At 46.8% G+C, this 24,707-nt stretch overlaps 1 protein-coding gene across 1 annotated transcript in view; it reads right to left on the bottom strand.

The window, feature by feature from the left end:
• Positions 1 to 24,707, bottom strand: part of Mprip (myosin phosphatase Rho interacting protein) — a 215,543-nt gene that overhangs the window by 51,716 nt on the left and 139,120 nt on the right. Inside the window, exons 4-5 of the mRNA XM_010637397.3 lie at positions 4,018 to 4,169; positions 403 to 487 (exon numbers count right to left, since the gene is read on the bottom strand). Of these exons, the coding sequence (XP_010635699.2) occupies positions 403 to 487; positions 4,018 to 4,169 (237 nt within the window). The remainder of the gene's footprint in view (positions 1 to 402; positions 488 to 4,017; positions 4,170 to 24,707) is intronic.

The following is a 24,707-nucleotide window of genomic DNA, read 5'->3' as shown; positions in this document are numbered from 1 at the left end:
AAAAAAAAAAAAAAAAAAGGCTCCCTTTGTCAGACTCAGGACTTCAGCCTCATTTTCCAAGGCCTAGGCTTTAAGGGACTCTCAAAGCCCCTCACAACACAAGAACATCTTAGGACTCCCTCTCTCTACCCCCCACCCCACCTCTCGCTATGGCAACAGAGGAGTGTGTGCAGTAGCAATCCCTCCTCCCTCTCTTCCTTCCCTAGAGGCCCACAGAATGGCCAGAGGACACACTCAGTGAGGACAGAGTGGACTGTGGTCACCAGACTGGGGAGGAAGGAGGTGGGTATACAGGGTATAACTACCTTAGCCCTGGCCTGACCTCTTCTCAACTCTCTAGCCTCTAGGTACCTTCAGCTCTTCCCCCATCTCTGTAGATAGGATGCCACCTGGTAAGCCTACCTGTGGGGTGGGTGGCTCCACTTTCCGTTTCTTCTTTTGGTTCTGCTTGTTAGTCCTGGGATAGACCATGAGCATCTCCAGCCACCTGGGGAGAGGGGAGGAGACAGAATACCAGGTAAGATCCTGGCTCTCAGGAACCATAGTCCTAACTCTTGCTGGGGTGGCCCAGGCCTTACGAACCTACACCTCCTGCTTAAAGATATCCATCCACTGACCATTCCTCCAGGCACTGAGCAGAGACACCACAGCTGGTCCAGGACATGCTCACAGAACGGGCTAGAAGCACAGGCTCTGCCAGGACCAGACCCAGACAAGGATCCACTGTGGCAAAGAGGCAGACCTGACCACAGGCTTGGGGTCATAAGGGCATATCACTCATTACTGGATGTGTCTGGTGGGCTTCAACTTGGCTCTAAAATTGCTCACACAGAATACTTCTGAAAGTACTCAAATAGGCAGTGACTGGGAGCCATTTAGGATTGATGAAGCAGATGCTTACCCCAAGGAGGAAAGCAGGAATCATGTCAGCAAAGTTCCCTATGGTCGGTCACCTCAGAGGTGAGCAGCTGATCTTCCAAACCACCTCTTAAAACAGGGAGGGGGCCAAGCACTCTGCCTTTAGAGAAGGTCAGACAGAGCAGCTGAGGACTGCCACCAAAGCTCATGAGCAGAAGGGTATCTCTGAACCAGGACTGGGGAATTCACAAGGGGGTGTGGAAAGAGAGGGGGCTACAGGTAAGTGTCTGGGACCTCAGCTTTGACTCTGCTACTATCTGATCACAGCCTTGGGTGCTTCTAGCCTACTTTGAGGTTTGTCTCATTTTTGAAACCAGGTGCTAGATCACGTTATGGCACGAACACTGTTTCTCCCACTGTGTAGAATTTTACAAGGACTAAGTGAATGAAAATCAGATGTCATACCAGTCCAGGGGAAGAAGGGTTAGAGGTACAGAGTGCAGGAAGGGCAAGACAACTCTAGACTTCTCCCAAAAGGGTAAGAAACCTCAGGACACACTGGCCTAGACCTTCCCAGAGCACCAGGGTCAGTGCTGGTCCAAACCCTGTGTGGAAGTGGTGAAGGTTGCACTGCTGCATCCTGGCTGGAGGCTACACTGACCCTGTACCCAGCAGCACTCCCGGGGCAGGAGAGGAGAGTTCCAGAAGTGATTCTTTAATTGTATGCTAAAAAAGGGAAGGAGGGTGGGTCAGAGTTGGAGGTTTTCTGGGACAGCCTTAGGATTGCTGTGCAGTTGACAGCTGATGATAGCTGGGGAAGCCAGGCTTGGCACAAGGAAGAACAGTACTGAGTCAAGAGCTACCCTGTGCCATCAGAGATATAGGTCCTGAGGTCACTTCTTTGTGGCCCCTAAACAAAAAAGGAGAGTGCCACCTGTACTTTCAAGGCCAGCAAAGGGGCAGGCTTCCCCAGGGACCTGAACCCACTCTTCCTGCTCATTCCTCATGTCTGCCACAGGGGCTAACATTGCTGCTGAACACTCTGAGAACCTCTGTCTGTAGAAGTCTACTCCTACACCTATGTCAGATTCCCAGGTCAAGGTTACCATGCTCTCAAAGGGCCCAAGTATGTAGGGAGCATGGTGGGATCGCAAAACCTTCTAGATGCCCTAAGCCTTGCAGGTACCTCCACCTGGCAACACTGAAGAGCTGTGTGGGGTGGCCCTTGAGGGAAGACTGAAGGCTGGTCAGGCCACATACTGACGGAACACTGAACAGAGCTGCTGAGTTCCCCTGAGTGTGCTGAGTGTGTATCTCAGGAACTTAGGAGGTACTCTGGAAAGGCCCTGGGTTGTGTACAAGGCATCTCATCATGGCTCAGCCATAAGAAGCTGGAGTTACAGATGGCAGATGAGGGACAGATGACAGAATGTGTCTTCTGCATTTGGATTTCTCATGGAAACCTAATATATTGGAAGTGTCTAATGCTATCCAGATGTGTTACAATTAACAAACCCAGTGAAGACAGGAGAGGGTTGGGTATGGAAATGGGATTGGTGGGTTCCAAGGATCCCCAACTCCATAATGGAGAGCAGATGGAGCTGACAGCATCATAGAGAGAAAGAAGTATGTGGGAAAGCAGGCTAGTACTACTGAGAGAGAAAAGGAGTGACGGGGGTAAGGGGGAGGCTCCGGACAGAGCAAGGTCCCTGGCCTGACTGTTGAAGGACTGATTAAATGCTAAATGTCACCCTCTAATTATATGGCATGTCACTAAACCAGATCCTGCCCTAGGGACCTCTGACTCCTTTCTCCCATTCCCTCCCTGGGTCCCAGGATGGGAAGGTGAGGTTCCCCAAGGAATCCAGTAGAACTGGTACATCTGGTTAGGCTAGGTCAGGCAGCAGAAAGAAGTATGAGCCAGAAATACAGAGGCTGCCCTGCTTCCTGGCCCTCAGGCTTCTTGATGCAGAGTGAGGGTTCTTTAGAAGCTATAGCTCCTCTTAAATCTCATCATTCTAGATTAAGTTTAGGGAGAGACACACAGTGATCCCTCCCTTAACTTGTCCTCAGGAGCTTAAAATGCAAACTCACCTAGCAGGGGGTGCCCTTGTCCCTACCTCTGGCTTCCTCTCAGTCTGAGGTAAGGTGTGGCTGAGACACTAAAACAAAGTGGTACTTCAAGGAACATCCTTGTGCTCAAACCAAAGAATTTCCCAATTTCCTCTATCCTGCTTGCAGCTGTCAGTCAGTTCTCATCAACTTCCCAGTTCTGCTTTCTTCCACAACTTCCTTAGATGCATTTGCCTCCTTTGAGCCTTAAAAGTTGAGGGGATTCTTCAAGATCCACTCCTTGAGCACCCAGCCAAGCCTGCTGAGTCTGCCTACCTATCTACACAGACCACATACAGCTTTCTACCATGGCTCAGGCAGCGGTGTGTGGGTAGTAAATGTCCTATTGTTAGACCATGAGCTCCTGGAAACTCAGGCACAGAGCTCTTATCCTCTGTGACTGCTGGCTATGTTAAAACCTGGGCCCACCCTCCATTTGGCAGACCTTCTCCTAAAACTCTGCAGAGGAGTGTGGTGTGAGCAAGAGGCTTGCCCATTCTTCCCAGTTAAAGAAGCCAGACTCCGCAGAGATGCAGCTCATCTGTGAGGACCTGGGCATATGGCTGAGACATGCCTCCACTCTTAAGGGCCATACTTGAGGAAGATGCTCATTCATTCAACCTGGAGCTGGATGATGGAGCCCTATGGTTCATGCAACACACTCTACAGGTTGAAATGCAAACTGACTCTCGATAGCCTGGAGGAAAGGGGTTATTCTGCACTGAGAGGAGTGCATAAGCAATGCTAGCAGCTCAGCCCTATGGAGATATGGCAGTGGGGTGCACTGCAGAGTCAGGAAGGGCCTTGAAGCCACCAAGCAACACATATCTGATTGTAGGGACATGGTTTGGGAGGTGGACTGGGGTGCGCTGAGAGTAGAAGTGGGAAATCTAGGCAGAGACCTTAAGAATGTATGGTGGCAGCACTAAGAAAGGGAGGGTATTCAGAGGAAGGGAGGCAGTGATGATTTGGCTAATTTAGCACACAAGACCTGCTGGTAGGTAGGTGGGTGAGTCACACCCCCTCCCACGGCACTTGAGCACTCACCCACTGATGATCTCTTTCGTTTCTGCCCTGATGAAATGCTCCTTCTCAGGTGTCAGAATGCACAGGGAGAATTTCTGGCCAGTGCGGCCCTCTCCATCCACCACATCTGTGCACTGGTTCATGTTGATAGTGCCCTGTGGGAGGGTTGTAGGCTGCAAGAACAAGATGGGCAGTCATTCAGAAGCAGGAGAAAGCTGGTATTAGTAGGTCCACAATCCCCAGTTGTGCCCAAGCCTTTACCCACTGTGCCCTTGCAGCTCCACTTTCCACCCCTCCCCCAGGAGGACTAGGGCAGGTCAGGTTCCTCGGAGAACACTAACTGGACTTCACTTCCTCCTTGGAAAACAATATCCCAGCCTCCACCAGAGGAAGAGGTGGGGGGAGACAGGCAGAGGACAGCTCAGTGAGAATAGCTGGGGAGACAGGGTGTCAAGATCCTGGTCAGAGGGGCTGTTGATCCAAGAGAGCACTGAGGAAAAGCTCTAGGAGGTGATTCAAAAGAGCAAGGTTATTTTTTTTTCCTAGTACTGGGGATCAAACTCAGGACCTTGTACTTACAAGGCATGTGCGGTGCCACTAAGCTAAAATCCAGGCCCAGCAAGGCTATTTTGAGAAGTGTAAGAAGTGGGACAAAATTGGGGCCACATCTTTGACCGCCAATTATGGGGGTAGGGACCAGATCCAGGCACCCTGTAAGGAGCGGCCCACTGCCCAGGGCCTTAGAGAGCTCTGCAGAATTTCCTGGGCCAACTTTGGCTCTACAAGCAGTGTTTTTAAAAAACAAAAACACACAGAGCAAAAGCTGTTATATGCCCACATTAAGGGACAGAAAAGCAAACAAAATGATGACTAAGAAATTCACACAGTGATGGGCTGGCTAGATGAGGACCTTTCCAAAGGTGATCTGTTAACCCTTGTATCCCCTGGCTTCACACACCACCAAATACTGATGCTTTGAGAAGGCAGACAGGGCACAGTGGTTCCCATATGCCAGAGCCTAAGATGTGTCCATGATGCTCTCTGCACTGCTGGTTCCCACAGAGAAGTGCAGCCCTGGCCCTGGAGCTACAGGAAGACAGGCTATGGCTCCATCTTCCTCTGAGATAACCACAAGCTTCTCTACAAAGCTACCAGAGAGCCTCAGCAAATGCTTGCAGCTTCAGTTTGGAAAGGCGCAAATGGCAGCAGATGGGGCAGTCTGTAACTGCCTCTTCCTACAGCTTCAGTGCTGCCAGCTTTCCACTGACCACTAGGTGAGGGACTGGTCTCAAAGCACCGATGCTGACCAACATCAGCCCCAGCACCCATCTGCCAAATACTCAGGTAAGGAGTGATGACCTCCACAGATCCTTACAGCTGGGGTGCACATGATCTTCCTGTTATTGCCACCAGGCTAACCTTCAAGTTCCTCCGATATCCTGGACACTTTTCCTCCGCAGCCCTGATTTCCCTGTGCAGGAACAGACCTGAAGGCCACAGTGAGATTACAGAGCCCTTGTCATACATGGCCCCCATTGGCTTTCTTCCCCATGACTGGGAGGTGAGCCTCCCAACTGCAAGAAGCCTTTGACTGTAGGGCTTCTGAGATCATTTAAACTCTATGCCACCAGCTCAAAATGTAGATAGTCAGGTAAAGACTAGGCTCACAGGATGTCTCTGGCTTTGGATGGGAAACAGCATGCATCCTGTGCCATGGGGTGTTTACTATGTGGCCTGCCTCAGCATGGTGGGACAGGAGGGCTGGCTCATCAAGGCCTGGCCCAGCACTAACAGGGCTACAGCCTGCAGGTGCCTCTCCAGATGCTCATGGTGGGTAACAGCAATGGAAGCCAGGTGGGACTGTCCTGGCCAAGACAAAGGAGTTGTGGGCAAAGGTGGTAGCTTCTGACACCATCTTACTTGGATCCAAGTACCTTCCGGCTGGGGGGCTCAGGCTCAAGATCCAAGCCTTTCCCACATCCTCCCTCCAGCTCAAGCCCCTTTTTCTAGGCTTTGGAAGTCCTCATTCCTGAAGCTTCTCTGACATGACCTCTGAATTATCTTTGGGTTCACTGCCCTCTCAGAGATGGACTCTCCCAGGCCCCAACAAGGCACAACTCTGCTCTGAGAGAGAAAAAGAAAAAAACAAAAAACTAATGTTGGGGCTCACTATGAAGACTGAATAATCACCAAGGGAAGGAACTGCAGAAAGACCTTTCAAGGTGCCTCCTCTTCCCTGATTCTGGATTCCCAACCCACTCCTTGAGTGCAACGGTCTAAAATCTTGACAGAATATGCCCTTAATAAGTCACAGATCAATGGCTGGTGCCAGTAGGTTATAAAATGTGACATATATCACATATGTAAAATTAAATGGAAATGATGAACATATCAACTGAAATTCTGATATTTTTGTCTCAAGGGATCACCCACTGGGCCCACTTTGAGACAACTATTCCAGGGTATGGTGTCACCAAACTAACTGCTCATCTTTCCCCCTTACACAGTAATTGTTTCAGCCACCAGCCAAAGAACCTATCTTGCAGCTGGACACAGTCTTGCCAACTGAGTGTGAAGCAATGTCTACAATCTCTGCCTCTCTGAGTCTCAGTTTCCTCAGGAGAGAAATGAGGGCTCTATCTCCTTCCATAAAGGACTTCAGAAGTGTTAAAAGAGAAGGCAAAGACGTAAATTAGGCCAGGACTGAGGGAAATTAGTGTTCATTTACAATAGATGTGCCACGTTTTCACAACTGTAATCTTTTCTATGGTCCCTTCAGAATTACTCAAAGTGAGGCAGACATTACCTGATCAATCTTACTGCATACAAAGAAAAGAGGGCAAATGGGATGGATATATGTCACAGAATCCTTAAGGAAAACGCTCTGACTCCAGAGCCCAATCCACTCATGAGGCTTCCAATGAAGTGGTAAGAAACTCTGTTCCAAAATTAGATGATCTCATTTTAGTTAACCCTGGTATTAACTTTTCTTTTTAATAACAGCTTTATTGAGATATAATTCACATACCATACAATTTACCTATTTACAGAGTACATTTCAATGGCTTTTAGCATTTTTAGAATTGTACAACAACAAAACATTCTCATCACCCTTCTAAAAAAACCAGGACCATTAGCAATCACTTCCCTCTTTCCAACCACTAGTCTGCTTTTGGTTTCTGATGGTTTATCTAGCCTTTTTTTTTTTTTTTTAAATGGTACTGGGGATCGAACTCGGGACCCTGCACTTGTGAGGCAGGTAGCAGCATCACTGAGCTAAATCCCTGGCCCATGATTCTGATGATTTACCTATTCTGGGTACTTCATACAAATGGAATCACTCAGTACCTGTTTATACTTGGCTGCCATTGCAGCCTCCTTTAATATAATTTGAAGGTTCTCCCATGATGCAGCATGAATCTCCATTTTATCCTTTTCAGTGTGGAATAGTAGTCCATTATGTGGCTGGATCACAATTTGTTTATCCATTCATCTACTGATGGGACACTTAGGTTGTTTCTACTTTGGGACTGTTGTGAATAATGCTGCTATGAACAGTCACATACAAGTGCTTGCATGAACACATGCACTTCTCTTGGGTGGACACCTAGAAGTGGAGTTGCTGGGTCATATGGGAAGTGTATCTTTTGCTTTTTAATAAACTGAAAATTTCCCAAAGTGGCTACACTATGTGAAATTGCCACCAGTAATGTAAGAATCTGATAATAACCTTTAAAACTGTATTTATTGGGCCTGGGATTTAGCTCAGTGGTTCTGCCACCTGCTTGCAAGCACAAGGTCCCGAGTTCAATCCCTGGTACCAAATAAACAAAAAAACTGTATTTATTGTACAGGGTGTGTGGTGGTGCATCCCTGTAATCCAAGCACTCAGAAGGCTGAGGAAGGAGGACTGCAATGACTTCAAGACCAGCCTGTGCTACATAGTGAATTCAAGGCAAGAGAACCTGCAAGAACCTGCCTTAAAAAAAAAAAAGCAGCTCTTTCCATGTTTCAATACTACCACTCAGAAGAGCAAGCAGCAGTACTACAGTAGGTCAGTGGCAATGCCACATACCTTGTACCCCCACCCTTCCTTGTGACCTATGCCTGTATCCTCACTGAACACTTATAGAACCCTGTGAGGCAGATGTGACCATCAGCTCTATCCTATAGACAAGCAAGCAGCCCCCCAAGAAGCTACATAACTCATCCAGGGTCATGAATTAGCAGCCATGTCAGGTTTTGAATTCATTTCCCTGGCTCTGGAGCTAGGCCTTCTCTACTTAGCACTCCACTTTGTCTCCCACACTCACAAAACTGGAACACATTCAACCATGACTTGGTTTCCAGATAATCCATGCTTCCAACCAGTACCTCTGCCCTCCTCTGCTGCTTCTGTCTAGGAGAAGAACACATACATCTGCGTTCTCAGTCCTTGGAGGACAGAAGGAAATGTTTCAGCTAGGCCCAAACCTTATGCTATAAGAACAAGGGCAAGAATCTAGGCTGTAACCCAAATCTAGGCAGTGAAAATGGCAGCCTCTGATGCTGTCAGCAAGAAACCAGCTCCAACAAGCTCCTTGTCCTAGTTCTGCACCTCCAGAGGTTAGGAATCCAGGCTTTTAAGAGGCCAAGCTTCACCTAGCTTTACTCCCCCACCCTGAAAAGAAATGTCTGTCAATGTCAGTGCCTGCCCAGTCCTCCATCCATTTGGAGCCTCCAGTCCTCTTCTGGTCCCCACAGTGTCCACCAACGTCCAAAGAGGTACTATAGTGAAGGCACTTAAGCAGCAAGAAAACAAACAGGAGGGCACAAGACAAGGGCTTCTCTTCAAAGAGGGACACAGCCTTTTGAAAGCCTCGCTTTCCTACTCATCTTCTGCTGGCAAGTGTACAAAGAGCCCACAGCCCCTGTGCACTATATCCAGGGCATCTGCCAGGGCCAGAGCGATCTGCCTGGGTTAGAACAATCTTGCAACAGCAGCCTCACCACCTGAGGGCCCTTGTAGGGCCCTCCCACCCCACCCAAGACCAAGCAGGTGAACTGGGAAACCCAACCCATTTTCTATGGACTCCAGAGAGTGTGAGAAGGTGTGCTTCTAAGAGCCAGAAGGGAAAGAAGAGGAACCAGGACCAACTAATTACAGAGGGACCTTTTAGCCTGCTCATGTGGAGACCCCTTCTTTCAGGAGGCTATTTTACAGAAGCTATCTTGTTTTATCTACATAACCCTACTCAGAAGAGGAAAAGCAACAGAGAACCACAGAAACCAAGACTTTCATTGGGGTACAGAATGCAAAGCATCTTTCAAGGTGAAGCCTGACCCCACTGTTTGAGGTCTCAGGACAGCAGACTTCTCAAAGTCACCTCACAGAGATCCATAGAACACCATTTACACAATGCTGAGTACACAATCACACAGTACCTATGCAATGGAAATTATAATCAATACTTGTGCCACACACATTATTTATTCATTTATTTTTTCACATTCCTTGTTATGGCTTGTGCCTAGAGTACTGGTTGGAAGCATGGATTATCTGGAAATCAAGTCATGGTTGAATGTGTGAGTTTTGTGAGTGTGGGAGACAAAGTGGAGTGCTAAGTAGAGAAGGGCCTAGCTCCAGAGCCAGGGAAATGAATTCAAAGCCTCACGAGGTCATAGGTGGGAGAGGTGGCTGGATCTAGAGTGTGTGACACTGGAATTGATTCATGGCGCAATGCTAGGCTCAAGGGCACTAGGAATAAGGATGTGAGTGCTACTTGCCCTAAGTAGTCTGGATAAAAGGGGCAGAAAGATGCTAACCCTAACCCTTGTTGCTTTTGCTACTGTGTGGGTGCCATGAACTATTTCTCCTCTATGATGCCCCTCTGCCATGTGCCACTCTGCCTTGGGGCCAGCTGATTATGGATTGACATCTCTACAAAGGTGAGGTATATAAACCCCTTTCCCTTTAATGCTGGTGTTAAGTATTTTGTCTCAGCAACAAAAGAAAAGTAACTAAGACAGAATTTGGTACCAGAGAAGCGGGGTCATTGCTGTGATATTACCTGGCCATGTGGCTCAAGAGCCTTTGGAACTGACTTTGAGAAGGGGAAGACTTAGGAAAGATTCAGAGATGGTGGCTAAAAAAGTAGAGCCGGAATGCATTAGGCTGTACTGTACAGGAGATTCTGGTCAGAGCTCAGAAGAATAGAAAGCCAATAACGACCAGGCTCAGGAGGTTCTGCTCCAAGGACAATGGCTACTGGACTCCAGATGATGTATGTTATGCCCTGGTAGAAAGTTTGGCTGCATTTTGCTCATATTCAGAGACTGCCTGAGTCTGAGATTAAGGATGATGGATTAATCTGGCAGAAGAAATTTCAAGGCAGTCTAATGCTGAGGTGGTCGCATGGCTACTGTTGGGGGTTTCTGGCCAGATTTATGTTCAGAATCAAGAGCAAAGAACCAGCAGAATGATCTAAAACATTTTGAATTTGGCCATAAAAGAAACTCCAGTAAAGCTGTGGACTGCAAAGATAGAACAGAGGCGATGCGAAATCTTGATTGGTGAGAAGGAACCAGAGAATAGAAAAGATGGCCTAAGGGTTTCACAAGAAGCAGTAGGACTCCACCCTTTACAGCTTCAAAATTGCAAAAATGAAAAAACTGCTTCAGAAGAGAGCCCCAGAGCACCATGTTTCAGAATGGCACTGGTCTAGGGAAATTGTTCCTCAGGATTTGGTTCATAGGCACTGGATCTCTACAGACAAGAGAGAAGGAAGCCTGGCTACTGCTCTACATGGCAGCAGACCTTGGTGTCATCCATGTGGTGTAGTTTTAACTGCATGCAAAATGTAGGAGTTGTGGGGTCAGGAAGGCTTCCACCTAGATTTCAGAAGAAGCCCTGGGAGGCGAGGCAATGTGCTCAGGAAGGCAGTGTGAAGTTATGCGTGTGAAGCTGAAGGTGCAGTGGAGATCCCAGAGGTCTGGAGAATCTAGGATCGTAGATCTCAGAGGCAAACTGCAAGGAGGGAGCAGAGCTGGCCCAAAAGAGAAGCCATGGGAGCTGCTATAGTTCTGGAGCCACCCAAACTTTTGGGAGTTCACAATTGGCCACAGATTGCAGGGGATGGTGGGGTTTAATGTTTTGCCCTATTGGATTTTGGACTTAATTTGGTCCCATTCCTTTGTATTCCCATTTGTAACATTTGAAATGGAAATGTCTATCTTGTATCGTTAAATGTTGGAAATGTATAACTTTCTTTTCATTTCTACAGGGCTTCTAGCTAAGAGTTTGCCTTAAATTTCAGGAGACTCTTGTCTTGGAATTTTCAGCAGTGCTGGGAATGTTAGAACTTTTGCAACTCTTAGAGATAGACTAAATACCGTTTGCATAAAGGGATGTGCATGAATCTTGGGCAGGGGTGGGGGTCGGGGTGGAAGGTTATGTTTGTGTCTAGATGTCCCCCCAAAGCCTCATATGGTCAGAGGGTTTTTTCAGAGGTGGCTGAAATCTACAGTGTGTGACACGGGGATTAAGGGTGTGTGATTACTAAATCAGTGCACTGATTGGTTTGGTACCACCCTAATCCCAGTAGTCTGGATAAGATATTTGTTATACCTCACTTAAGAAGATCAAAAGCAATGTTTACAACTTGGGAAAAGTAATTACCTGGCATGTCTTATACTCTGCCAGAACAGAGGCTCACATACTAGAGCGAGGATGAAGTTTCCATCTGCCAGTGAGTGAGTGATGTCTATTTCTTCCTAGTGATCACCAAGGGACAGGCAAGGACTTAGGGAGTTGTAAATGTAGACTCATTCACTCTCACCACAGCCTCCAGGCACATCACTGTTTGAGTCTCAGACGTACAAGCTGGGGCTCTGAGTGGCTAAGGGACATGGTGTTCCCTGAAACAAGTCTGATCTCTCTGTTTGGAACCCCTGCCCTCCTTGACATCCTTCTTCCCTAGTCTGCAACCATTTTGCACAGTAATGTGCAAATGTATAGGAGAAACTGTAGGATGGGCTATCAGGCTTAACTGACTCAGGCCCTGAACACAGGAGAAGGGTGCTCATCAAGACAGGGACCCAGTAGGAACAGGGTCACCCTCCTCCCTCCTCTGAGGCAGTGACAATAGTGTCCACAGGAGGGCAAGGTGGAAAAGCTCCCAAAGTAGAGGCCTGGTAAGCAGCTGCACTGGTGGAGTAAGCCAGGTCTTAGGGCAGGCCCTTCTTTTCTTTGAGTTGAGGAAGTTGAATCTGAGTCCTCAGAGGGAAAGCAGCCCCTTGAGAGCATCAGCTGAGCCCCACAGCCCAAGCCAGGCATCCCTGGAACCTGCATCCCAAGAGGAGCAATGCTCCAATCTTGCTCACAAGGCTAAGCAGCTGCCCAGGTCATAAAAAGGTCCCATCTCTTCTTGCTGCAATCAAGCTATCTTGTAGCCTGATTCTAATGAACAAGGAGTTCCTCTGCTGGAGGCAAGGGTACTACCCTACAGTATCTGGAATACACGGACACCTCACTGACCAAAGTCATTCCCTCCCTTCCATGAGCAGCACCTCCCTAGACAGGTATTTCTTAAGCATAAATCCTCTGAGGAAACTGGAAAGAGCAACTGAAAAGGATCATGAGCTCACCCACACCTGGAGTGAGCAGTCTCTGCCTGGCACATCAGACCAACCTTGGTTGGGGAATGGGGCAGCAGGGATGTGCAAGGACTGCAGCAAGTGGCTGCAAACAGGACTGTCTCCTTTCCTACCTAGTTGCAGCTGCAGTCTCTGTGGTTTACAGGGCAGACTCACAATCATTTTCTACAATGGTACTACTGCTGGTACTCTGGCCCTACCTGGCCTGTTTTGTTACACAGCCTCCTCTGTACCTTCATGGGTCCACATAAAACTTTCATTCCAGGCCTCGGCTGCCCCAGGAGGATGCACAATTGACCAGGTTTGCTAGACTGCAGGTACAGCATGGGCCAGGGACATGCTCACCAGAGCTCCTGTTATCCCCACAGCGGAAGAAGGGCTGGAGCCACACACCATACCTCTCCCTGTCTCTGCCTTTGAGGAGGTTCCTAGGTCTGAGGTAGACTCTTGAGCTTTACCTTTTCAGAACCCAAGAAGTGCTTAACCTTGGAGTTAAATCCTAGTTCTGTGCTCACCAGCCCTGTGACACTGATGAGTCACAAATTGTGAACCTCAGATTCCACAAATGTAAAATACAGACAAAATTATGTTCATTCAACTATAAAACAGTTTCACTGCTGTGGAAAAGTTTTGCTTTCTTTAACTCAAAGTGTCACAGACAGACATATGGCAAAACCAGGCATGGTGGAAGAGGTCTATAATCTCAGCACTCAGGGAGGCTGAGGTGGGAGGACTGCCATGAATTTGAGGCCAGCCTGGGCTACACAGTGAGTTCAAGACCAGCCCGGAATACATAGTAAGACAGACAGACAGAGGGAAAGAGGGTAGGACAGAGACAGACAGCGACAGAGGCACATGGCAGAAGGCTAGTTTGGATCCAAGTGTCCCCCAAAAGCCTCTATGTCAATATCTTGGTCTCTAGCCTGGTGCTACTGGGGATATAGGGGTAGGATGGAACCTTCAGGAGATGGGGCCTAAATGGAGGAACTTAGGTTACTGGGGGCATATCATTGAAGCAGGTTATGGAATACTACTAGTCTCCTCCTCCCTGCTCACAGCACCATGAGGTGAGTAGCAGGTTCTACCAGAACTCCTACCACAGGTTCAAAAGCAGCAGGGCCAACTGATCATGAACTAAACCTCTAAAGCCATGACCCAAAATGAATCTTAAGATCTTTTTTTTAAATTGATTCTCGAGAAGGAGGAGGAGGAGGAGGAAGAAGAAGAGAGGTGGGCATGGTGATGCTGCCTAATTCTTTATGCATGAAATGTCCAGGCCTACGGACAGACAGAACATAAACAAGGGGTTGCCAAAGACTGGGAGGAAGGGGGAATGACAGCTAAGGGTGGCAGTTTTTTTCTTCTGGGGGTTATGAAACAGGTTCTTAAGACTGTGCTGACAGTTGTGCAACCATGTGAATATACTAAAAGACAATGATGTGTATCCCTAAAACAAAACAAATTACTGCACAGACAAGAAAAGAAAACAAAAACAAAACTGGAGCGTGGCAATTGGCAGGCTGGTCCTCAAAGACGGGCCTGTGCAGGCCTCTTGGGCTCCCATAGGAAGGAATGTATAACCTACATCTGCTCTGACACTGAAACCCGGGCTCCCACCATGGGATTTGACCACTTCCATAAGAAGCACCTGGATCAAAACCCCCAAGGTCCTTACTTTCAAACTACCAAGACCCAAGCATACATGTTATTGCAGAGGTCAGAGCCCAGTACTTCCCTGGCAGGTAGCCCTGGCTGGGGATGACACGGGCTGAGCAGCTGCTCCCACTTTGGGAGGTTCCCCTTTTAAGACCTGCTTTAGTATCATCCTCAGACAGCATGGACTTTATTAGGTATGTGGAGTTTCCATGAATTAGCAGACAGGGGCTTCCACAGTATCTGCTAATTCCAGCATCAACTGTATGTAGTGCAACACCCACTCAGCCTGCAGCGTCACTGCACATCCTGATGTGGTCTGGGGAACTTTATGTGATACTGCAGAAATGGCCTATTTGGGACTTCTACGGGGGTGGGACAGATTATTAGGCTGGCTAAGCTAACTCTTTTTTATGGGAGAAAAGAACACAACAAGGACCTTTTCAGTTGCTGCCAAGACCAGGATGTTCCTTTTCACACTGCTGTGCCAGCCTGCCTGCTGGCTAGGCAACAAGATGCTCAGGCTTCCTGCAAGTAGACAAAGGCCCTCTGCCAGAGGATCTTCCCTCAGGACGCCCTTACCATGCAGCCAAGGCCCACCTTCCTCCTGAAACTGAAGACAGGGGAGCTGGAGAAAAACAGCTTGCATCTTCTCATCCACCAACAGTTAGCTGGCAGACTCAACAAGTGTGGAGCTACGCTACCTGTGTCAACAAATCTACAAAGTAAGAAAACAAGCTGTAATACTCAGAAGACCAAGGGCAGAAGCTCTGTAACACTAAATTTTGCAAATTTCTTGGCTATGACACCAAAAGCACAAGCAACATGAAATGAAAAAAACTGAACATCAGCAAAACTTAAAAATTCTGAGCCGGACGTGGTGGCGCATGCCTGTAATCCCAGCACTCCGGAGGCTGAGGCAGGAGGACTGCTGTGTGTTCAAGACCGGTCCAGGCTACACAGTGAGTTCCAGGGTAGTCTGAACTACATAGTGAGACCCTGTCTCAAAACAAAACAAAACAAAACAAAAAAAACAAAATTTTTGTGTACCTAAGAACACTATCAAAAGAGTGAAAAGTTAACCTATGAAAGGGGAGAGAATTCCAAATTATATGTTTGATAAAGAATTGATATCCAGAATATACAAAAACTCCTAAAAATCAACAATAAAAAAATTAATAACTAAGAAATGGTCAATGATTTGAATAGACACGTCTCTAAAGATATGTAAGTGGCCAATAAGCTCATGAAATAATGCTCAACATCATTTATCGTCAGAGTAATATGAATAAAAACTAATGATATAACTCACCCACTAGATTGGTGATAACAGTAAAAACAAAACAAACAAACAAACAAACAAATCCAACCCTAAACAACAGTTGTTGATGATGTAGAGCAACTGGAAACCTTGTATAGAGCTTACAGGGACATCCAAAGGTGCAGCTGCTATGGAAAACTGTAACCATAATCTATATCCATCAATTCCACTTTCAGGCAAATAATCATAAAAACTGAAAGCAAGGACTTGAACAGGCGTTTACACACCATATTCATAGCAGCATTATTCACAATAGCCAAGAAGTGAAAGCAACCTCCTACCCACTGATGGATGTGGCTAAACAAAAGGTGGAACAGGCATCCCTAGATTAGCATTCAGCAATAAAAAAGGAAAGAAATTCCGGTATGTGCTACAATGTGGATGAACCTTGAGTGAAATAAGCCAGTCATTGTTGATACGGACTTGAGCACCAACCTGGAACTGTATCTGTCAGGTTCTCTGCTGTGAAGTTGTTTCTGCCCCTTACAGGCTGACTTGAAGAAGTCACTATTTACAGATCACATGTAAGTGGCAAGCAACATTCCATCTCCTTAAAGGAGACACATTTTCATGAATTATTTGGAATTATTTTGCACAGAACATTTACTTCTTTACTCATTTATTTACTTATAACTACACAGACTTCTGGTATTTACTTTATACTTTGACTTATAACCCAATTATTACATTATTTTCTTGCTTGCACTGTTCTAACTTTAGCCACTGAAACATTTTTCAGTGGCTCCCATGTCCCTGATTTATGCCCACCAGCATGTGTTCATATGAGGTCTCAAAGCACTTCCTCATTCAGCAGGACAAAGTGCTCTCTAGGCTTATCTAGTATATTTCCTGCCCCAAGATTGGTCATTTCCCAAGGAGCCCTGGTTCCATAACTGGAGAGTCATTAGAAGCCAAGATCTGATTGGTGGGTATGTTTACTACTCTTGGGATGTTTCAGCTTCTATCCTTCTCAGCTGGCCAACACAGAAATACAGATGTATTATAACACAAGATACCACCTATCCATAACTCTATACTCATCCATATATATCTCTATGACTGTTCCAACATTCCTCCCTTGTTTGCCTGCACCCTCTCACTCCAAGAGTACCTCCTACCACTTGACTTCTTACTTAACTGCTGATCCCAGCATACTTGCACGGAGGTTTCAGAAATGATCACTAGCACTCTCATGGGAAAGAACAGTGTTCATGCACAGCAACTCTACTTTCAGGCTTGCAGATTGCACTCACTTACAAACCACACATTTCCATTTACACGACTGCAAAGATTCTTTTTCAGTAGACTCTTTAGAGACAAATCTGCCACCGCTCCTGTGTATCCAGGAGCTCAATAAGGGATGGCATGTTACTGGCTGAATGTTTTGTATCTTCAGAATGATTTTTAGAGACTTGAATGAAGGAGAGGGAAAAAGTGGATAGCAAAATGAGAAGACCGAGAAGGGAAGGGGAGTGGAGGAAGTCAAAGGCATCCTGTGGCAGGAGCCACCTTTCCAGCTTGTCCAAGAGGTCTCAGAAGTTTCTGTTCTAAAGCAGTGGTAGGAAAGCCATTCTGGGCAAGAGGGCCAACAAGTGGAGCTTTCTCTGTCCTGGCTCACATACATCTCCTCCGGCCACTGGCATTTGATTCCCCCTTAGTCCGGGAGGGAGACTGTATAAATGCTTTTCTGCTTAAAGGTGTGCCAGGCCATAGCATCCATTCAGCCCCAACTTCAGTGGCTTCCTGCTCACCTTAAGTATAAGGTTAGAAAAGGTAAGCTGTCTTAAATCAGAAGGTTTCAGAACTGAATACAACAGCTTTCAACTTTTGCCGAATAATGGAATCAGGAATAAATTAGAAATAGAGGCCCTATGTTCAGAGACTGTCTTATATTTCTATGTGTGTCCAGTGGAGATTCAGAGTCACTGCCTCAGACCCTGATCTCTGCTGCCAGAGCAGGCCCCACTCTTAGTTGTTAGGTGGCAAGCTGTCTATCCCAGGCTAGCCATCCAGCTGTATTAATTCACTCACAGTTTTTGGCTAGGCTCAAGAGGACCTGATGAAAGCAAAGACAGAGAGGAGAGACAGAATAGAGCTGTAAAGAACTGGTGGGTATTGGGGGATGGGTGGGCTGTTGGAGGATACAATGGAGAGGATGATTTCACAAAGGGCTTGGCAAAGCAAAAGGCCCAGCCAGTCACCACGAGGGCAAATTCAACCCTTAGGCAGCTTGAGGAATGCAGTAGAGGATGCCATTCAGTCAGCAGGCATGGCACTGAGAATCAGGGAACAGGGCAAGGCAGAGGCCATGTGTGGTACCCATTTTATCCAGGGATGGTGGCCCCTTTCAGAGATGTGTAAGGGGGATGACATGTGGCCAGAGCTGCATTTTTGGTGGCCCTCACATTAAAGAGCATGATCCCTCACAGCCCAGGCCCTGAACTGTGGAGCTGGTTTCTTGAGCTTCTCCTAGCTGTAAATGTTTGGCTCGATCAGAGCATTTATAAGCTCACTGCTGGCACAGCTGAACACTGTGCTTCACATGTGCTCTTTTTTTTTTTTTTGGTACCTGGGATTGAACTCCTGGTCCTTGCGCTTGTAGGTGGCGGCACCACTGTGCTAAATCCCTGGCCCTCACGAGCTCTTTTTCACTAGCCACTTACAGACCACGGGCCATAGGCTGTGCCCTGATGTCTGTGGGCCTAGGACCACCTCAGGACAGTCTTGGCCTAGACCTATACCAGCTAGAAGCCCAAAGGACCACAACTACCTTTTGGAAGAAACTCTCAAAAGGTTCTTCCAAAACTCCAAAGCAGCTAGGGAGAGGATCTCCTTACTGAGTTCACCAGGCCCAGAGAACCGATGAGCTTTCACTACAGCCTGAGCTTGCGAAGCCCCAGGAACCAATGAGTCTTCAGTAATGCTGAGGTGTCAGGCACCAAGGGGACAAGGAAGAGCGATGAGAAGTCTCCAGTAGGGAAAAGCTGGGCCTGTGCACCAAGTGGACTTGAACTCAGGCCAAGCCTGGGCCCTCCAGCCCTGCCTTTCATCCCTGAACACACCACACTCTTGGGGGATCCTAATGTGGTCATGTCCCAAATTTTCCTGACTGAAACAGCCAGCTCCTGGTCTGTGCTCTTGGAGAAAGAAACCAGCCTGCAACTGACATCCCCAAACCTCTTGAGGTCAGTTTTTGTGTCCAAGTGCCACACACAGGAGCAAACTGAACAGTGCCCCATCACAGTCTAGCTCTATTTCCCCTTGGCTACACAAATCTGGCAGGAGTTGTACACCATGGCTCATACATACATGCTCTCTCTGACAATTACTTATAGACCATGCCTCTCCCCACCTTCAGAAGCTCCTCTGAAGACACTGGAATACTGAGGGGTCTGTCACTGGAAGAGGCTGGACCTTGTGGCCCTAAATATAGAGCCCTGGAAGAAGCACTCTGCTGTTTTGAGATGACATTTCACAGAGGAAACTCCAATATCCTCAGGTATTCTTCCAAAGGGCAGCAGAAACTGGAGATTCACCAAATGTGTTGAAGGTAAAAAATGTCAGTGAGAAGGTGTTTGTTGTTAAGTTTCTTCAGTTTATTTTCTGCTTCCAAAGACTTTCCCATCCCAGTGAAGGGGTTATTAAGAGCCAAGAGTCCCGTGGAAAGGACAGCATTTGAGAGAGGGGGGCTTATTTCAGGAGCTCTTGTTCCATTGTTCCTGAGGAGGTTCCACTCTATTCCTGAGGGTCAAGCTTCTTTCAGAAGCCACCTCATACAATGAGTCTCTACTACCCATATCTTACAGCTTGCCCTGTAACACTGGGAGTCCACACATCTGTTGTCTCTGAAGGCCTAGTAATTTGGGGGTGGGAGGCATGTGTGGATTCTATCATGCTCCTCAGTCCTAAATCAAACCACCTCTGGGACCTGATATCCTCCACAGATGGCACTGGTTCTCAAGTTTACTGGCCTGACTGAACCCTTGACTAGAAAAAGCTGCTAAGGCCAGATAGACTGGGTTTCAGAAAAAGGCAAGGAACCCCACAAAGATGGGGAGGGGGTATGGCACATAGGGGTCATGGGGACAGTTTTCCTGGTCCTCTACAGGATGAGGTCTCCAGACTATGCTCGTTATGCTTCTTAGAACTAGTCACAGGCAATTCTTTTGAAATCACAGGCTTTGCTATGTTATTGTCACAGCTGGCCCATTTCATGTCTTAAGCAGAGGCACATCTACAAGTTGGCCACAGAGGACCAAGATGCAGAAACACCCAGCACTGACCAAAGTCCCACCTCCTCTTACCCACTGAGTTGACTGATGGACAATGGAGTCCTGAGCACCTACATGGTGTACAGAACAATTAGGGGTCAAAGGAGACAAACTGCCAAGATGCCACCCACCAGGAAGACTTTACAAATTACCTGGAGACTCCATGTATGTTTCCAGTGTGGCTACTTCAAGATTACCCTGCACTGTGTACTTTTTCCTATGTATGGCTTACTTCAATAACTTTCTAACAAGGCTCCCTTTAGGTGGAGACATCCTACACAGGGTAAAAAGATCATTCTAAAGACCAAACACTTAAGATGTATAGAAAGGAAGGTCTTGCCCAGGCCTCAAGGCCAGTGACATCTGCACTGGAAGCAGGATTCATACTGGATCCTTGATTGTTTTTGTTTGTTTGGTTTTTTTTTTTTTTTTTTTTTTTTTTTTGAGACAGGGTCTCACTATGTAGTTGTGACTGACCCGGAACTCACTATGTAGCCTTGAACTCACAGCAATTTTCCTGTCTCAGCCTCCCGAGGGCTGGGATTAAAGGCGTGCGCCACCAGGCCTGGCTCATACTGGACCCTTGAGCTTTCAACAAAGCCACCCAAGAAACTATCTGCCATTCTTCTTCCTGGTGGATTTAACTAGGCAGAGGTGCAAAGCAGCTGGATAAGAGGTCTTTCCTTCTTCCAAGACAAGGCAGTGGGTCTCTTTCCTCTACCCCACTTCAGGGCAGAGCCATCCTACCCAGCAGAAGAAGGGCCTCCCAAATTACAAGAGACCAACCTTGCCTACCTAGGAGTGTGGCCATAAAGAATGGGTCAACTCTGCCACAACAGCAGCAGGGAAGGTGAATGGTGGCCACTTGTGAGGCTGACCTGAGGTCACAGTGAGGCAGCAGCTTCTTCTGCCACAGCTGCTCACACTACAAGGGCAGGGAAACTGCACTGCAGACAGTGGGCAGCTTCCTGATACCTTCCTGAGAAGGAAAGGCTGCCATCTCAGATTACATCAAATCTCATTAATGTTTACTTGGGATGAACAACCAAAGTGTATCTGTAGGCTTTGTGTGCTGCTTACAATACCCCAAAGCAAGGAGCCCATAGTCTGACAGGAAATACAGGAGAAAACACAAAAAGAACATGTAGTAGAAGCCTAGGACCACTCTACAAATGGACTTGACACAATAAGGTCCTCCCAATGTTCTGCTGGCTGGCCCCTCCTAGGTCAAGAGCAACTCCAATAAAGCAGGCTTGTCTGGAGATGGAAAACTTAAAAGTGCCCCAAGCTAAACTCATGGACATAACACAGTTGAGGTGGGGGTAAGAAGAGAGCTGGAGGCCTCAAGGTATGTGAGCAAAAGATGGAGAAAAAAGACTAGACGAGCGGATCCCTGAAGCAAGCAAGCCAGTGCAGCTCTAAGGCCACACAGGTGACCAACAGGGTAATATGATAAGGATGTAGCTGGAAGAACACAACAGGGTAGCTGACTCCCTTACAGCAGGACAGGTACTTCAACAGCTAAGGAATAAGGTGATGGAGACAAAGGAAGGATGGAGCAATGGCTCTGCTTTTATGACTTTCCCACCCAGACCTGAATTCAGTCTGAAATATTTAATGAAAGGATAAGAGAGACAGCCAACAGCCTGGCAGGAAACAATTCTGCTATGTTTCACAGACCATCTTCCTCAACAGTAGATGTAAGAAAGGAAAAATAAATACTGTGACTTCACTATTAACTATCCAGCTCGTGGCCAAGGAGCAGCACAGCAAAACTCTGTGGAGATGTGACCCAAGCAGAACTCTGCTGGATGTGTTTTACTATGTTATACCATGCATCCAGAAAATAGCTGCTCCTGTGTACATGCCAGTTAACTGTGCAAACATGGCACAGCAATGTTAGCATGGGCACCATGCTAAAACTCTCTGTGCCTATTTTACCCATTTACAAAATGGAGGTAAGCCAAGCTTGGTGGCACACACCTATAATCCCAGCACTCAAGAGGTTGAGGTAAGAAGGTTGCCTCGAGTTCGAGCCAGCCTAGGCTACACCCTGTAACACCGTGTCTCAATAAAACCAAAAATGAATGAATGAATGAATGGTGACAGTAGGGCCTATTTCAGAAACACTGTCATGGATTAAGGGCTGGGTTACAGCTGAGTGATAGAATGCTTGTAGCATGTGTGAACTAGTTCCATGATCAGCACTGCAAAAAAAAAAAAACAAGGTGGGGATGGAGTGGAAACAGTGTGTGACACACATAAAGTTGTCACATGAGTACCTGGCAAACAAGGTATAGTCTTCAGTATCATCCTAGTTTTTATTCAGAAGGAAACACTTCAAAACAATTAAAACATTTTCTCAGCCATCAGTCAAAACTTTAAGATACCACTTCACACTCACTAGGACAGCTAGAATAAAGAGATGGGACACTGACAGATGTCAGGATGTAGAGAAACTAGAACCTTCATATACTGCTGGTCATAATACAAACAGTGCAGCCACTTTGGAAAACTTTTTGGTGGTTCCTTCAAAGGCTAAACATTATTGCCATATGACCAAGCAATTCCACTCGTAGATACATATGCAAAAGAACTACAAACATAAATATCTACACAAAAATTTGTATACAATTGTTTATAGCAGCACAATTCATAGTCACCAAAAGGTAGGAAACCTAGGCGTTCAACAGACTGGAGAAGCAAAACACGGTCTATCCATATAATAAACTAGTTTTCAGCCATAAAAAGAAAGGAAATTTTGACTTATGATACTATATGGATCAACTTTGAAGAAGACGACATTATGGCAAGATAAATAAAAGGACACATATTGTACAATTCCATTGATATAAAATGTCCAGACTGGCAAATCTACAGAGCAGAATGTAGCCTGGGGTGGGGTTGTGTTGGAGGAAAACCGAGAGTGACCTCTAAAGGTGCAGGGTTTCTCTGTGGAATGATGGAAATATTTCTAATGACAAAGGTGATAATGAGAGAAGTCTGTAAATATACTAAAATTATTGAAACATTTGCTTTAAATGAATGAGTTGTATGGTAAGTGAATTTCGTCTCAAATAAAACTGTTACTAAAATAACATTTTTCCCCCATTCAGTCACACAATGATCTAGTTGGCTGCTGGGCCAGGACTAGCAATAAGAGCCCTGCCTGTCCAGATTTCTTCTGCCTCTCTTGGGTGCCTTGCTCACCAGAGTGAGAACACTGGCTTTCACTTCTCAGATATTTCCCTGTATCAGAATTTATAAGAATTCACATAGCCCATGCCAAATAAAAAAGGTAAAAGAAAAAAAATGCTGTTTGCCTGGGTTGGGGTGGGGTAACATTAACAACTGAATCTCCCTTTTCTGGTTCAATGGCTCAGTACCAGCCCAGAGGCTCCACAACAGGTGAATTCCCCCTTGGTGAAAAAATAACCTCACTCCCACCCAGGCATGGTGGGGGACATCTGGAGATTGGACAGCAGGTATAGGAAGAAGTTTCCACTGCCTCATTCCCTAGACAGACCTTGTGACCCAGAGGCTCCACATCAGTCAAGGTTGGTCATTTGCTCTACAAATCTGAAAGCTCCTGTCTCTAGTGTTCCCCACGCCTCTCTGACACTACCTCCTCCAAGTCCAATTCACCCCTTTGACTCCCCAGAAACCTAAGCTCCCTCCATGCCCTCACCTGGTGCTAATCCACTGGTTATGTGTGTTTCCCTCTACAGGGTCCTGTCTCCCAGCAGGGCAGACAGCTCCCAGAGGACAGGGGAAATCCCCCTTCTGCTCAGTTCCCAGCTCAGAGAAGAAACTCAGCAGATGCTTAGTTAATGAATAAAAAGCAAGTCAATGAACAGCAACAAACCTCCTTTCCACTAGAAAAGTCAAGGCCTTAAGTGCTCAGCTCATGGGTCTATTATAGTATTCTGGTTAGGGCTCATTAAAAACAAGGCATCAAACAGAACAGCCAGAACACTGTCCAGAAAAATGACCCTTGGAACAAAGCAGGTGAGAACAAAGGTGCCCAGGTCCAATACTGAGTCTGTTGGCTGACAGACATCAGCAGACATTCCTGTTTCTTCAACTTCCTAAGACCTCGTAATGAGAGATGGTAGATCCCAGGTACCATGACAGTGTGCACATCAGTAGGTGCAGCTCTGGAGATGTGCTTCTCTCATATAAGTTGGCAATAGTTGTCCCTGGCCTGCTGCTGTATGGTATCCCTGTGTCTGGTGCTTTCAAATGCTTTTCAAGCCTCATCTATCACCCAAAGTAGGGAGGTCCCAGTGCCAGAGGTGATAATGACTTGGGCCTGTGGAAAGCAGTGGGGCCAGACCAGGCTGGGTATCCCAGTCTTTGCCCAAACAGCAGCAACTGTTCAGTCAGCAAAACAAGCTATATACGCAAAGCTACTCATTGAGACTCATTCCTGTCCTATTACCACTAAAATCCTTTCTGCCATAAAAGCACCCTTCACCCAACAAGCCCAGTATTCCTTTCTAGTATCACACATATTTCATTTACCTTTCCCGTAAAACTAATTAAATGCCTTTCATTAATTTTAGTCCCAGGATATGTCTACCTCATGAGCTGGAGAGGCTGTACGAACTTGCTGGGTGACCTCAACTGTCTCCAGAACTTGGCCCATGACTCTAGGTGGCACTGTGGGGTCCAAGAAGAGGCTCCTTACTCAGGGTGTGAATATACTCCATGCACAAGGACCAGAGCCACTAGACACACGGAGCTCCTTTCCTCTGGGGAAAAAGCTAAATGATGATCCAAAGAAAACATCCCTGGCCTCATTCTAAGAGATGTGCTATTGCTAAAAAGTA

The sequence above is a fragment of the Fukomys damarensis genome, unplaced genomic scaffold (assembly GCF_012274545.1).
Source record: "Fukomys damarensis isolate Sample0158 unplaced genomic scaffold, DMR_v1.0_HiC HiC_scaffold_23, whole genome shotgun sequence".
Lineage (NCBI taxonomy): Eukaryota > Metazoa > Chordata > Mammalia > Rodentia > Bathyergidae > Fukomys > Fukomys damarensis.
Note: the sequence above shows the minus strand (reverse complement) of the source record. Positions and strands in the feature narration are given on the sequence as shown.